At 33.5% G+C, this 15,670-nt stretch overlaps 1 protein-coding gene across 5 annotated transcripts; it reads left to right on the forward strand.

Moving 5' to 3' along the window:
• Positions 1 to 1,473: 1,473 nt before the first annotated feature.
• Positions 1,474 to 11,073, forward strand: LOC113734110 (chloride channel protein CLC-d-like). 5 transcript variants are annotated; one of them, XM_027260458.2, is made up of 24 exons: positions 1,474 to 2,029; positions 2,124 to 2,196; positions 2,916 to 3,137; positions 3,240 to 3,286; positions 3,375 to 3,473; positions 3,950 to 4,024; positions 4,883 to 4,971; positions 5,466 to 5,606; positions 5,689 to 5,759; positions 5,839 to 5,918; positions 6,016 to 6,165; positions 6,726 to 6,785; positions 6,901 to 6,975; positions 7,533 to 7,684; positions 8,085 to 8,220; positions 8,301 to 8,432; positions 8,967 to 9,044; positions 9,124 to 9,179; positions 9,316 to 9,402; positions 9,492 to 9,648; positions 9,746 to 9,847; positions 9,937 to 9,983; positions 10,181 to 10,232; positions 10,792 to 10,961. In XM_027260458.2, the coding sequence occupies exons 1-24, from the start codon at positions 1,847 to 1,849 to the stop codon at positions 10,804 to 10,806; spliced, it is 2,379 nt and encodes a 792-aa protein (XP_027116259.1). In that variant the 5' UTR covers positions 1,474 to 1,846; the 3' UTR covers positions 10,807 to 10,961. The 5 variants fall into 5 exon arrangements, with proteins under 5 accessions (XP_027116259.1, XP_027116258.1, XP_027116257.1 ...); XM_027260457.2 differs by having other exon boundaries at positions 9,937 to 9,978; XM_027260456.2 differs by lacking the exon at positions 10,181 to 10,232 and having other exon boundaries at positions 10,792 to 11,073.
• The last annotated feature ends 4,597 nt before the right edge of the window (positions 11,074 to 15,670 follow it).

A 15,670-nucleotide genomic window follows, 5' to 3' on the forward strand; every position in this document is an offset into this window, starting at 1 on the left:
TAGTGCATATACTATCACAGTTGGATATACGAAATATATGTAAAATTTGAGTTTCAAATTCAAATTTGGATTATGCATTATGCATCTACTGATGAAAATGTATACAGTTTCAGTGTATAAAAAATTAATCTATTTTTTAATTTTTTTTAACTCACATAATTGCTACAGTATCTTTATCTTTATACTATATAAGATTGAGTTTTGGTTAAAAAATAGGTCAAATTTCAACCGCATAGGTGAGGGCTTTCTGAGAATATGAAATGTTGTGTATTAGTTTAAAAGTTTTAGGTACAAGTTAAAGAAGCATGTATTTGGGTATGTTTACTAAAATGACCCCATTTTAATATATTTAAAGTTATCATTGATGAACCATCGGGGTATTGATAAAATGTGTAAGTAGTGTGCAACTGCTTTTACATTTTGTACAACCCATATATGCTTGTGTGTTTGTGTAATTATCGGAATATCCCTTAACTACCAATAACTCCCATTTTCGGCTGCAAATAACCATTTGAGATGTTGCTTTGTTTGGAATATTTGAATGGCAATCGGATTTAGGAAATGAGCCAACAATTTCTCTATCAATGGTAGGAACCCATTTCTCTATTATTTATAATTTGCATTTATGAGTCACAAACATTGGTCATTTTATCCCTTTTCAGTTTCAGGAGTTAAGTTTTCCTTTTTTGCCACTGTCTACAACGATTTGCCTAATTGTTTTCTCTTCCATCCGAGTTTAACTCTGAAATTACCTATTATTTCGTCATTAATTACACCCAATTCAATTGCCGAACCGTTGGTATCTTAATGCATAAACGATTGATTATTAGTTTCTCCCTGTTCGCATTTTAGAATTGGGATAATTCTACCTGGTTTCATACTAATCAACTCAGTATACTCTTCAATCCTAGCTACTCCTGGTGGTTCAGCGTGAGGTTAGATTTCACCCCTCCAATTTTTCAATTCCTCCCTTAATTTTGTTGGTGTGTTCTTAGTACCTACAATTAGTAACTCTTATCGTATTACCTAACTGTAAGATAGCATTTTTCGCGTTGCCTAACCCCAATTGGTTTGGATTGATTATAATCTTATAGGTTTGAAGCAACAGTAAGAAAGAGCTCTCGGTAGGGATTCTGAAATAAGGTTAGTTTTCTGTATTGCTCTGCCCTTTTGCATTATCAACGACCTTCAATTTGATATAGTTTTATTGTAACGTTGTGTGAATTGATTGATTATATCGTTTATCTTTTCATACTAAGTTTTATTTCTTCTCACAATGTGCTATTGTTTGTTCAACAAAAAAATCTCCTTCTCTACAGGCATCAAACACCCGCGCATCCTTAGTATTTATTATAGTAATATATATAAAAAATACGGACAAAAAAACAAAATGATCAAGTAGCTGATTTAACAAAAAATAAAAATAAAAATTTCTCTTTTAACAAAAATAAAAATTGACTAAAAAAGTCGAGTTGAGTTTTACTTGTGTTTGACAGCCAAGGGGCTAGGGGGAACAATGGACGAACGTTGACAAAAATTCGTACGAGGAAAAAGAAGCGGCACGCACTCAGACACCGTCTCCTACACACATTCGTCCAACTCTTCTTCCCAAAGCAAACATATTTTAGCTTTTCAACGCTTACAAAAGTTCGACATATTCTGTTCCTTAAACATACGATTATATTCGTAAAATTTTCAGCTTCTGTGTAAGATACGACCTTGATCTTACATCGGAAGATTATCCGGCGGAGCAGTTCGGGGCTCACCGGAGTAAAAAGACGTCTATTTTTTTTTGTTAAAGAGTTTGTTTTAGTTGGACTCTAGGGTTTTGAATTTCGTCGGAGAGATGTTATCAAATCATTTACAGAACGGGATGGAGACGGCGAAGCTGCTGTGGTCGCGGCTGCCGACTTCCGATGCGGAAGGCCAGGACGGCGTCGGAATCGGACACTATAAGAAGACCGACGGCGGCACGGTGGAGAGTCTTGACTATGAAGTTATTGAAAACTATGCTTATAGAGAAGAGCAGGTTTGAACATCATTTTTCATATAAATTAGCTTAATTTGTTCTTTTGTTGAATCCTTGGTGTTAATTTGGTTGAATATTTGGTTTGGATGAACAGGCGCTAAGGGGGAAGCTTTATATGTATTATTCAGTATGTGTAAAGTGGTTTTTTGCCTTGTTAATTGGGATCGGTAAGTGTTTATATGCTCTCATTTCGAGTTTTCATTTTTGGTCCAATTTTTCTTTTTCTTATAAAAAATTGGCACTATAGGGTTTTTCCCTATAATTGAGTTGATTTGAGCTAGTGTGTTTGGTTTAACTTTTGAGCCTGTAGAGTGGAGGCAAAAAGCAGGCTGGCTGGTACTCAAGGAAAATGCTATACATTCATTACATAAATGACTTATTTTCCATGATGTCGTTGCTGTTAATAATCTCCTCGTTAATGAAGTGGGGACCAATGAAAATTATAAAACTCAATCTGCATTTACCATATAACTTGCCCCAAAAGGCGTGTAAGGGAGAACTGGGGGACAAGAAATTTTTGAATGAGAACACCATAGTTGGTAAAGCCTATATTTAGATCCACGAGGTGCATAATTGGTTTGACTACATTCTGTTTTGGATGATCTATTTAGTATCAGTAATTATCAGCCAAGGACAGATGTGAACAGGTCGGCTAACAACTGCATTGGATCGCATTATGTAGGCTCACTTATCAGTACTATTTGTGCCTTCAGGGAGGGGTATAAGTTTTTCCTGTTAATGCTATGCTGATTAGCCTGAAACAAATATACACTCATGTGGCTCACCCTTACAAGTACCTTCGAAGTGGACCTCTCCAAATTTTCATTTTTTGAAGGGCAGTCTAAATTTTCCCTCATGTAACCTGCTTTTTTTGTATTTGCTTCAGGAACGGGATTTGCTGCTGTTTTTATCAACATTTCTGTAGAAAATTTTGCGGGATGGAAGTATTCACTGACTTTTAACATAATTCAAAAGTCATATTTTGCTGGTTGTATCATATACATATTATTCAACTTGGCGCTGGTTTTGTCCTCTGTATATATTATCACACATTTTGCACCAGCTGCAGCAGGATCTGGAATTCCAGAAATTAAGGGCTACTTGAATGGTGAGTTTGCATGGAATGCCAGCTCATTCCTTTGCTAAATCATTGAACATATTTTGTTGACTGTATTTTTTGAGAGATTGGTAATGTTTACATGATTTGCAGGAATTGACACACATGGTATCCTTCTTTTCAGGACATTGGTTGGAAAAGTATGCTGCTATACTTACTTTTTCAATTTCTGTTTTTTGGCTTTCAAATTGATGAAAAGTTTGATATGTTATGCTCTTTCTGTTTCAGATATTTGGAAGTATAGGTTCAGTTGGAGGTGGTTTAGCCTTAGGAAAAGAAGGGCCACTTGTACATACTGGTGCTTGTATTGCTTCTTTGCTTGGACAAGTAAGTTATGTGATATCTAAGATACAGAATTTGGTTTTGCCAATTTGACAAGCATGATGGCCTTGCTTTTAAATAAATTTGTCAATTGCTTCTATCTTTGACTGCCATCACTTCATTACTCTAATATAGTTGTAGTCATTACCCTTCTGATGAAGTCATAGTAATCTTAGAAAGAAGAATGTAAAGTTTTGAATTTTCTAATTCATGAACATGCTCTTTTTGGTCTGTATCATATTTATAAATCCAGTCTACATTTCTTTTTAGGATTGCCTTTTGGAATTATTTGGATCTATATATGTTGCAGAAAACCTGTGCCCTTTGTTCAGCATAGATGTTCTTCTTTGAAATGGTTGTTTGCATCTCGATGTAACTTTAATTTCTCATCACCTTTTGTTGTCTTCACTATTTTACTATCCTTTCTGCTACAGTTGCTGTGTTGGAAAACTTTTTCATTTTTCATTTGCACCTAAATTCAGGGTGGATCTACTAAGTATCATCTAAGTTCAAGGTGGCTACAAGTGTTCAACAGTGAGCGAGATCGTCGTGACCTTGTAAGTGAATTGGATTTCAAACTTTTAGAGCTCCTGGCCTCTTTTTACGCACCTTCATCCTTTACAAAACTTTTCTCATTCTCCAAGTTGCACGTGTATATTTGGGTTTGCGAAGAAAAATTTATCATGCATGCTGTGATTGCTTTAGGTTGATGACCTTGTGGACTGGCAACATTTTTGTTGGCTTGTACAAACATGAAGAAAGAAAGATGCTTTGATCTTTTCTTCATTAAAAGTTGCATAGCACAGAACTTGCTATGTTTGTGTTAAATAATGAGGCTATAGAAGTGTAGGATGAGATTTGTGACCCACAGTATGTTGGGTCATGAGGAAAATTTTTTAATCTGGAGGATAATTCTTAGAAATGTCTTGATTTATTCTTTCATGCTAGCATCCTAAATGCACAGAAAAACAGTGTTATCCCTCCTGGATGTGAGATCACATTGTGAAATGTATGGGATAATGCATCTAAGATATCATGGAATCATATAAGAGACAGTGGCGTATCTGATTTTGTAACCTGTCCTTAGACATGTATCCAGCTTTCAAATATGATCATTGGATTTCTAAATTTTTCTGGAAAATGATGGTCCTGACCTTTCCTGGCCCTTTATTCCAGCTGATAAGCCTTTTCTACTGGTATTTTCGTCATCTTCTACATTGTTACTTCCATTTAATGTAAGTATATAGTGATAATGTATATTTGTATTCTGTGATATCGGGCTTCTCGCATTTAGGGCATTTTGAACTTTCTGATATTGATCCTGAATGGGAAACTGTTTCTTTCCTTATTTGGAAAAAGGGGTGGCATGCCTCTGATATGTGCTCATTTTTTTACTGGTTTAATGTTTTGAAAAGGTAACCTGTGGATGTGCAGCAGGAGTTGCTGCTGCTTTCAGGGCTCCAGTTGGTGGTGTATTATTTGCATTAGAAGAGGTTACGTCTTGGTATGTTTTACCTCCTGCTTACTGCTTTCTTAGGTGCTAGGTGCTAGCTTATATCTGCATGCTCATACCAAAGCTGTTTTTATTTTTTTGGATACTTTTGCTTTATGGGTTATGTCTAAATCTTGACTTCTAGTGTTCAATAACTTGTGGGAAGTTGTGACTTGATAATAAGGAATGAATTTATAAAAACATCTGATTTAGGTTGAAAAGATAAAGAGCTGGTGGAAAGGATTATTGATGTTTGATGTTTAACCAGCATCAATTTCCATTTACCCTCAAAGATGCTACATGCTTTAGTAACATGTCAATTCTTTACTAAATGGTCCTTAAAAGGTCATGCATTTTATTAGCCATAGTCAAGAATTTTTTCAGTCTAATTTGCATAACATGTTGACAGCTTACTGTAGCTGTTTAGGGATTAGATTTTTCCATGAGGAATTTCAGATAAATGCTATGCTCTTTCTAATTAGTTGCCATATATTATAATATTGAAGGTGGAGAAGTCAACTTATGTGGCGTGTCTTTTTTACTTCGGCCATTGTGGCTGTGGTTGTCCGTACTGCAATGGGGTGGTGCAAGAGTGGGAAATGTGGCCATTTTGGATCTGGTGGCTTCATTATCTGGGATGTCTCAGAGTAATGATCTGAAATTCTCCCTGATCTTTTAAATTATCTCCAATTGATTTTTTCGCTGGCATTCTAACTTTTATCGTCTTAGTGGTCAAGAAGACTATTCATTCATGGAGTTACTGCCAATGGCAGTTATTGGAGTCATTGGTGGTCTTCTGGGTATGTAATTTGACCCTTAGATTGCACTCTTGTTAGAAATGTATTTCCAATTTGAAACTTTTGAGCTATTTTCTTCCAGGAGCATTATTTAATCAGCTTACTCTTTATATAACTAACTGGCGTCGAAATTATCTGCACAAGAAAGGCAACCATATCAAAGTAAGTTTCTGAATTTAGGCTTGGACTGCAAACTGTTGAGCATGTTCATATATGTAAGTTGAAAATAAATGTGAGTTTGTTTACCCTACTCTGGCAGATTATAGAAGTGTGTCTCATCTCTGTGATCACCTCCATTATCTCATTTGGATTGCCGCTTTTTAGAAAATGCACTCCTTGCCCTGAATCAGATTTGAATTCTGGTATCGAGTGTCCACGTGCACCTGGAATGTATGGGAATTATGTCAATGTAAGATACTTTACAGTCCTAAAGTTGGTCATCATATTCCTGTGTTTTCGATGCTTTTGGTTTTCATTTACTTTTGTAAATGTAACTATTTGTTTGTAAATTGAACTATGTATATTGTATCCCTCTAATGTTGCTCTAAGCAAACTAGTTACTTGCATAAGAGCTAAACGCTGTATGGCAAGGCTTGTGTTTAAGATTTATGCATGCTTTAACATTTAAGTTAAAGTTACTTTGTAGGTCTAAGGGTTTTGAAGATTAAAATTTTCTTGCAAGACTTAGTGTGCTCAAAAACCTGACTTTGAGCTTTGAGATGCAAATGTTGATTTGTTTTCTTGATGTTGCGTAAATATCTATCTGTGTTCTAGATTCTCTAAGATGATGGTTCAGTTCTTCATTCCTGGTAAATTTTATCATTACCAGGTTCTTGTATGCTTGTATTTCTTGTCATCCACATTCCACTTTATACATATTTGTCTTTGTTTTTTGTTCTGCTCTTGATTTGATGTAGATTCAAACATATGTAGTTTCTGATCATTGCATGGATATCTATGTATCTACAGTTCTATTGCAGTAGCAAGATGGAGTACAATGATCTTGCAACAATATTCTTTAATACCCAGGTTTAGTAACATATTTCCCTGACTTCATTCACCCTCACTTTCCCCTCCCATCAGAAAAATGCAGTAACAATGCCATTCTCAGTTTTTATTTGCTTATAAGCTAATTGTCTTGCAGGATGATGCCATTCGAAATTTATTTAGTGCAAAGACAATTCATGAATTCAGTGCCCAGAGCCTCCTGACATTTTTGGTATTGTAACACTTTATTAGCCTAATATGTTTTGCTTTGTGCAAAATGGGCCGTTTTCACATAAACTGAGACTTCCAAATATTTTGGCACCATATTAGTCAGTACATGCATTGTTAATTTTGAACAGGTGTTGCTTATATGACATATCTTTTGACTTGTTACAGATTCTTACAATCACTAGAATAAGCATCTCAAAAGTGTTATAATAGAGTGAAATGTCCATACTACTATCAACTATAACTGATACTTGCTATGAAAGTTAGTTTCTCAACTCGCATGTGGAGTTAAATGATACCTCAGCATAAAGTGCATCATATCCATTACCCAGTTGGATTTCTTTTTCTGCTAATTTGATAGATCAATGATGGTCTCTGATATTTGTGCTACATAATTGAGTATTAGAGTTATATTTCGTTGTCGTGTTCAACGTCCCTCTTGAATAGGAAATTAACGCACTACTAAACCTTTTATTTTTCCCATGTGTAACAGTTTCTGTCCTTATTGATTTTGGAAATTAATATATACAGGAGATAAATCTTAGTGTGTGATGCTTACAGGTAATGTTTTATGCTCTGGCTGTGGTAACATTCGGCACTGCTGTTCCAGCCGGACAATTTGTCCCTGGTATAATGATTGGGTCCACCTATGGACGTTTAGTTGGCATGTTTGTTGTTAGCTTTTACAAGAGGCTGAATATTGAAGAGGGAACGTAAGTCTTTTATTGCTTATTCATCAAGCTTTTATTAGACAGTTTTTCCGAGTGTTGTAGAACTTTTTCCTTGACATTTTGCATTTGAATGGATGCTATATTCTGTTGTTGTTTTGAAGTCATAATGGATTAAAGACAAAAAATATTGCAAACTTGAATGGAGTGCTGAATCTCTGTACCATTAGCATCTCTAAAGATTCCACAACTTCTGCATACCTTTTTTTATGAAACTCACATTCTGGCGGAATGCTAGTTGTTGACGACATTGTTCCTTTTATCTTGTTAAATGGTTGATTGAAATATTGAGCTCATGTTCTGTCCGGTCCTGCTTCACCTTCTTTGTTAACTGTTTTTAATGGTTGCCTAAATTGTTGGCTATATATGCTATTGGATTTTGTAGATATGCTCTGCTTGGTGCTGCTTCTTTTCTTGGGGGATCGATGAGGATGACAGTATCCCTCTGTGTCATAATGGTTGAAATTACCAACAACTTGAAGTTGCTACCTCTTATAATGCTTGTTCTTCTTATATCAAAGGTAAGAAATATCCAATAATTTGCACTTCAGGTGTTGTTGCTGTTGTTCTAATCTATATTTGACTGATGTACTGTGTGCAGGCAGTTGGTGATGCTTTCAATGAAGGCTTTTATGAAGAACAGGCCCGAATAAGGGGCATTCCACTACTGGAATCAAGACCCAAGTATCAGATGCGGAGTATGACTGCAAAGGATGCCTGTGCTAATCAAAAGGTTAATGCCATGTCAACATCCTTGAGTCTTTGTGCTTCACTGTTGGACAACTTCAATTGGGCACCACAATGATGTGAATCGTCTGGTTTGACAAATTTTTTAGTTGTTGAAGGACCAAAATTTGGGTGTTTATACTTCAATATTTCAGTAAAGCCTAACTGTTGCTTAGTTGTGAATAATCCATATTAAGTAGCTTAGATCGTCCCTCGAACTCCTCAATGTACTGAAATAATCAGAGAACTTGTGATAAACTGAAATACATGTCTAGCATGTGAGTGTTTATCATGTTTTGTGGTGCTTTAGGTTAACAGAAGAGGTGTTTAAACTTAATTGTGCATTGTCCGATCATGTTCTATTGCTCAAAGTCCCAATAAACTGGTTCTTTCCAGGTTATTTGTAATGCTTTTTCTTTGCATGTCACAGCTTCCCATGTAGGTTAATCTGTAATGCTTTGTTTGTGCGTCACAGCTTCCCAGGTAATTGAAATTGTGCTTTTCAAACACAGCTAATTGTGTTTCCTCTTTGTATCTGTAGGTTGTTTACTTTCCTCGTGTTGTGAAGGTCTCTGACATAGTGTCCATTTTAAGGAGTAATATGCACAATGGATTTCCTGTAAGTTAAAGGATTTACTAACTTTTCTAGCTTTTGTACTTGTATTGGATATTCAACTTATATTATCATTTTCATCCAGGTTATTGATCACACCAGAAACGGAGAAACGCTTGTTATTGGGCTGATGTTACGAAGGTTGGAAATACTTTATTTATTTGCTTTTGAGACTGCTGCCATTTTTTCACTATCAACTAGACATTATTTAGTGCTTTTTGAAACTAACTGTTATGCAATCAAATAATTGTTCCAAGTTTCATTGTAATGAGTGCAGTCACTTATTGGTACTTCTCCAGTCAAAGGTTGATTTTCAACACAGTCCTTTGCCCTGTGATCTAAGAGGTGGTTCTTTGCCAATCAGGTAAAGTAATTGCTTAAGTCATGCCATTCTTTATTCATTTACTTGTCTTTTTCATTGGCTAAAAATGCTCTTTATGCAACAACTTGCAGGCATAACCTCAGTGAGTTTGTTAAACCTGTTTCAAGTAAAGGAATATCACTAGAGGATATTCACCTAAGTCGAGATGATTTGGAAATGTATATTGATCTTGCCCCCTTTGTAAACCCATCCCCATACATTGTCCCTGAAGACATGTCATTATCAAAGGTGACAAGAATACCCCTCCTTATCACTTGGTCTACTGGTGCTCTGTAACTAAAAATAAGCAGTGTTGCTCATCAACTTCCTGGTATTGATGGTACAGGTTTACAATCTTTTCCGTCAACTTGGACTAAGACATATATTTGTTGTTCCCCGTGCTTCTCGTGTTATTGGTATGATTACAAGAAAGGATTTATTAATTGAGGTACTTCAGATGCAGAAATCTCTTTCATATTTAAAATATGCTATTTGATTAAGTGATGACTGGGGCTAAGTAGTTGATTTCGGTTACAGGAACATGAGCATTCTGGTGCAGTAGAACTCCAATCCACTAGTGTAAGGTCTCTATCCTGCTTTGTCCATCCCTGTGTTTCTATTATATCATCCTCTCGAAACCATTTTGAAGTTCGTTAAATTAGTTTAATTTGGTCCACATTGCCTCCTAATTTTGGGGTTGTACTGGATAGACACACATGGATTGGTGATTTTTCTTTCCTACCTGACGTGGAATACCAGTTTTGGTTTTTATATGTAACAGCAGTGTTTTCTTGCTGTTCTGCCAATGGCCCAAAGAAAGTTACCGATTTGTGGTATCTGCTATCTGCTTCAAAGCTAAGGAAATGAACATCATATTGAGCATTATGTTAACTAGTTGTGCAAGACCGCTACTATGGTGTATTTTCTGATATAGTCTTACTTTTCATGGGCTACTTGAAGCTATAGGCTATGCCAGTTTATTATTGAGCAAGGTTGAGCATTCTCACCTATAATGTTAAGCAAACCGTAAATAGAGCAATAAATTCGTTGGAGTATCCAGTTCATCATGCAATATGGAGCACTTGTAAATTTTATATAGGATATGTCTCATAGTCAAGTATGATTGTTAGAGGGTAAATGTTACAGTTTGGCTTTTTTTTTTTTTTTTTTTTTAAAAAAAATTTCTTTCTTTTCTAGGATAAGATTTGAGATGGTATTGCTAGAAACATAAACCTAAGTTTCATTCTGCTTTCCATATTGTCTTTTGAAGAAATTTGTTATCTGCAGTCTAATGAATAACTCTTGTTGATGGAGGTAATAATTTTTTGATAGTGTTGCATGATGACTGACTTGCAAGCAGCCTAACTGTCATTTTGAATTTTACATTGGCAGAGGTCAGAAACATGACAAAAGAATAAGGAAGAGAAATACAGATGGTGAACAGCCTCTACTTGATGGACTTCTAGTTTAACTTTGTTAGCTGATGGTAGTACTGCTATTTGTATGCACTAACTCACCATCTGCATCTTTCTATTTTTTGTTACTACGAATCTAATTCTTTATTCTCTCGTGTACCCTCCCAGGCTATAGCAACTGTATATAGTAGTGTATTTGTTACCCCCTAATGCTTGGTGGGGTGGTTAAAAAGGAAATTAATAGAGAGTACTTATTTAATGTTGATGAGGGATATGATGAACCAGAGTCGCATTCTTGTATCCTCTCGGATTTACAGGAAGAGTCCATAGTGCGTGTTCAGTTCATTATTGCATAATGAGAAGGGCAATAGATGAAATGTTATTCTCCTGTTCGCGTTGAAAAGGTTTCAAGGATTTGTGACACAAATGCATGCACGCTCTCTCTTTCTCTCCCTCACGATGGTTAATGACTGGAGTTGAGCGATGAACTCTGAGGTAGCTGAACAAAACATGCTCCACAAGGTTCAACGTATACTGCATGTGTGTGGAACGAGGCATGTTATGTTCCCAGGGCGTTGCTTGGTGCAGAAGTCAATGACACGGAACTTGTGATATTTACAAATTGTTGGTTTTGAACTTACTTTTAGACATTATAACTACGTAATTTGATGCTATGTAGTTGCTGACCGGAATAGTTTTCTCAATTTGATGTGCGATACGGTTGCGGAACCTGTTTCGGTTGAATGCGTAGATGGCTAAAGTGAAGCATTCCTTAGTCGCTTTTGTCTTCGAATGGAGAAGCCTGCGTATGTAATGCAAGGTGCTGCTCCAAAGATTGCGATTAACGAAAAAGATCGACAAAATTGGCACACTCATTAATGTACATGCACACATTAATATACATACATATATGCATACACACACACACACTATATTAAAGCACTAAGATAACGCGTTCAAATCCGATGCCCTTTCTACTATTAGTAAGGGTATTTATGTACTATTAGTGGTGATGCTTTATATTAGGAAAAGAATTTTATGGAACTAAACTTCCTTATAAAATAGAGCTAGATATGGAATAAAGCTACTTTATAATGTTAAACTAGAATTTTGCCTGTGTCCTAGCACGGTTTTTTTTTTCTTATTTATTGTGAATTTATACAAATATGAAAATTAAGAGCAATCCTACATGTTTATTCATATTAACTTTAAAAAATTAATGTATTCTAAATGTTCAATTATTTACTAATTTTTAAAAATTTGTTTACATACTTTCACTATAATATGATAGTATATATCAAATAATGTATCCCATATCCAAAAACTTGGTAGATATTCTTTTCTTTTATATAAATATTTTTTTAGATAATTTAAATTTTTATTATGACCATAGACCTAGAACTATATATTCACATTTAGTTAAGTAGAAAAGATCCAGCAATGCAGTTTTTTTCATCAATAAATATTTAGTTTCCAATAACATTAGTAAATATGTCGGTGTAACAGTTAATTCTCTTTTTTGTGCTAAGTTAATTCAAAATTAAGGGAACAAATGATGAACAATTTGAATAGTAATCAATAATATGGTGCTGAAAGGAAGTAATTTATGGAATGTGTAAGATTTTAATAATTGTGATTTGAAAAAGGTTTTACTATAATTCTATGTAATAATTTCATAGAAAGCATAAAGATAAGATTAGTTATTTTGTAAAGTTATTTTAGATATCACAATGATAAGATTAGTTATTTTTTAAAGTCATTTTGAAATTACGGATAATTTTTAAACATATAATATAATATTCAATATGAGTAAAATTCAAATGACCCATAACTTGTTAATTCTCTTCAATTAAGCATGCCACATAGAAGTGAGAAACAACTCTAATTAAAATAGTTACTTATACATATATATATATATATATATATATATATAGATTCTACAAATCAAAGCAATAGTATATAATTATATAAATTAAAGCAATAAGAGTATACGTGCAATTTCATTATACGTCGAAGCAAAAAAAATGAAACGATTATATGATAAATAAAAGTATTGATCTAAAACTCACTCATAATTAAACTTTTCGTACATAAAGTTAAACCCTAACTAATATATGTGTTTCAAGCTTTCAACTAATATCACGTGATGACTAATCGATAGTGCAATTTCATCCTCTAATTTATTACAAAATGTGCTTTGACCTTGCACTTAAAAGGCCACAAGGAATTAAGAAGGATGCTGAAAAAAGACATGTATAGTCTCCCATAAATTAAGCAATACGAACATTTAAAACTCTACCAATGGAATTTCAATAAATGCAAAAGTGAATAGGCAACAAAAAACAGATAAACACTACGGCATATTTACACCATCATTAACCAGATAATGTTTAACTTATTAAGAATACATTAAAATTTTAAAAATCATTTTTTTAACAAATTTTAATTTAAAAAAAAAAACTTGAGATAAATAGTCATCATTATGCGGCTTCTGGAAGGAACGTTCCAAACAGCAAGGAGAAGTAGGAAATTAATGGGTTCTAAAATGAATGTTCCAGACACCAAGGAAAATTAGGAGATGAGTTTGTGATGCGATTTCTCTTAACAAATTTTCCAAGTGAAGTGTTTGGATTTGTACTGTAGCTTCTTATCTCTCGTATAAACATCTTGCCTTTTGATAAAGGTAAAATTGTGCTTAAAACAAACAAAAATGTAATATATCATTTTCCAAACATAATAATTCCACAATTTTAATTTGAATGTATATTCTATAATTTCTAGTATGATATCTAGGAAATGTTAATTTTGAGACTAGGAATATATTTTCTTTGCGGTCAATTTCCTTATATTATAGAATAAAATGCAATTAAGTATCATTTGGGGATGACATGTAAAGCTTAATTAAATAAAAAATATAATGACTCTCTTTTCTTGCTTTCCCAATCATGAATGCATAATCGGCTTATATATGTGACTCAGACCTTGAGATTGTTTAAAGAAATAGAATTTGATTGAACAAGATTTCCTTATCAAGTGTAAGCTTATTTGGAACAAAATAATCTAGAGTTGTTGTTTGGAAAACTTTATAATTTGATTTTACCACTAAAATTCCAATAAGATAATTTTTTTGAGACTTCAAATTGGAAATTAGTTTTCCTTTGGGAAAACTAATTCAGATTTGGATCTTGTTGAGGTGGCTTCTAGAAAAAATAAAAATAAAAAAGTATTAGAATACTATTTAGAAATTAAATTTAACAAAAGTATGAGAAAAAGAAATTAATTGGACAAGAGATTTTTGTGTTTAACCATTTTCGACTATGTAATAAAAAAATCATAGTATTTTAGCCTAAATTAATTAGTAGCGAACATGAAGAAAAAAAAAAAGACCAAGGAAATCTATTAGTTAATATTGTATATAATAAATTCCATTAATACGATTCATGTGCGATAAAATAGAATAGGTCAGACTTGATAACTTTGATGGGATGTAAAAATTACAAGCATCTAGCACTATATATTTCCTTAAAAAGTTTTGTTAATATCCCTAAAAAAACCAACATACTTAGATAATTTTGCAAAGATATTTAAGAGGGCAAATAATGATGCCGTTTTTACTCTATACAATACGTGCTATGAATCAGTAATTTATTACCATTAATATCTTTACAATAATAAAGCATGTGTGGAGTTAATTTGGTGTTAACTTTATCCATTAACCCTTAGTTAACTTGGTATTAACTTTATCCTGAATTACCAAGATAACTACCAATTGAGATAAATACCAAAATAACTACCAATTCATTAAAGAAAATTTCATAAAAATTAATTTATTCTTAAATTGCACGCACAAGGGTATGTCTTTAGCACTAGTTACTAATTATACAGGATCCGGAAGGACAATAATAGAGGGGTGTAAGTTTAGTATCTTAAAAGTATTTGTGTACATGCAACATATCATGCGTTTGATTCTTGCTAAAATTTTAAGGCATAAAACTACACGAATTGTAAAAATTGGGGACCTAATTTGTTTATGCTGAATTTCGAGAACCAAAATCACACATAGTACTAAACATTAAGGATAAAATTGTATTTTTTTCTTCAGATTAGGAAAAATAGTAATTGATTGAGGTGATAGAGAAGAAAGTTGTGCAATGTTGGTTCTGGGAGGACAAGAAATCAACTTAGCTCTTTAATGTGTATCTTAGTTTTATCGAACTTTAGGTTTAATTTTTCATTTTGAGTCAAAGATAAATAGGAGCACTATGCGATTTTTTTAGTTTATATTCTAGGGTTAAAATATTTTTACCATGCCTAAGAATCACATTTGTCTTGAACATAATATGAAATGATTCCTCAGTAAACATATTCAATGACCAAATTTTTTTCATGATCAGCTACCATATTCAATGACTAAGGAATAATAGAGGACTTGACAAACATATTATTTTGTTTAACTTCACAATATTTAGACAACTAATGGGGAGTTTTTCCTGTTTTCCCTAAACAAATTTCTTGTATCTAGATAAGCATTTTAGCTTAAGTATTTGGCTGTTGAAACATTTGACATATTACAGATTATTTGGCTTGATAAAAGTAGTTATTGAACGGGTTAAAAAGCCATGAAATCTTTGTTGTGTGTGCTAAGAATTTAGACGTGATTAGTTCTTCATCTTTATTTACTTGACTAATGTTTTTCTAAGCTTTCCGCTACAATTCAAAATCAACCAAAACATACTAGAATAGTATTTTATGCATTTTATAGAGGAGAAGATTGATGGCTGCAATATTTTAAATATTTAAATTTCATTTTATTTTTATAAATCTAAAATTAAGAATCATATGTATGACTGGGTATC

The sequence above is a fragment of the Coffea arabica genome, chromosome 3c (assembly GCF_036785885.1).
Source record: "Coffea arabica cultivar ET-39 chromosome 3c, Coffea Arabica ET-39 HiFi, whole genome shotgun sequence".
NCBI lineage: Eukaryota > Viridiplantae > Streptophyta > Magnoliopsida > Gentianales > Rubiaceae > Coffea > Coffea arabica.

Coding starts and splice junctions, on each gene's coding strand:
- LOC113734110 (XM_027260456.2), top strand. CDS start 1,847: ATGTTATCAAATCATTTACAGAACGGGATGGAGACGGCGAAGCTGCTG. Junction 3,138..3,239: donor AATTAAGGGCTACTTGAATG/GTGAGTTTGCAT, acceptor CATGATTTGCAG/GAATTGACACACATGGTATC. Junction 9,649..9,745: donor AAGACATGTCATTATCAAAG/GTGACAAGAATA, acceptor TTGATGGTACAG/GTTTACAATCTTTTCCGTCA.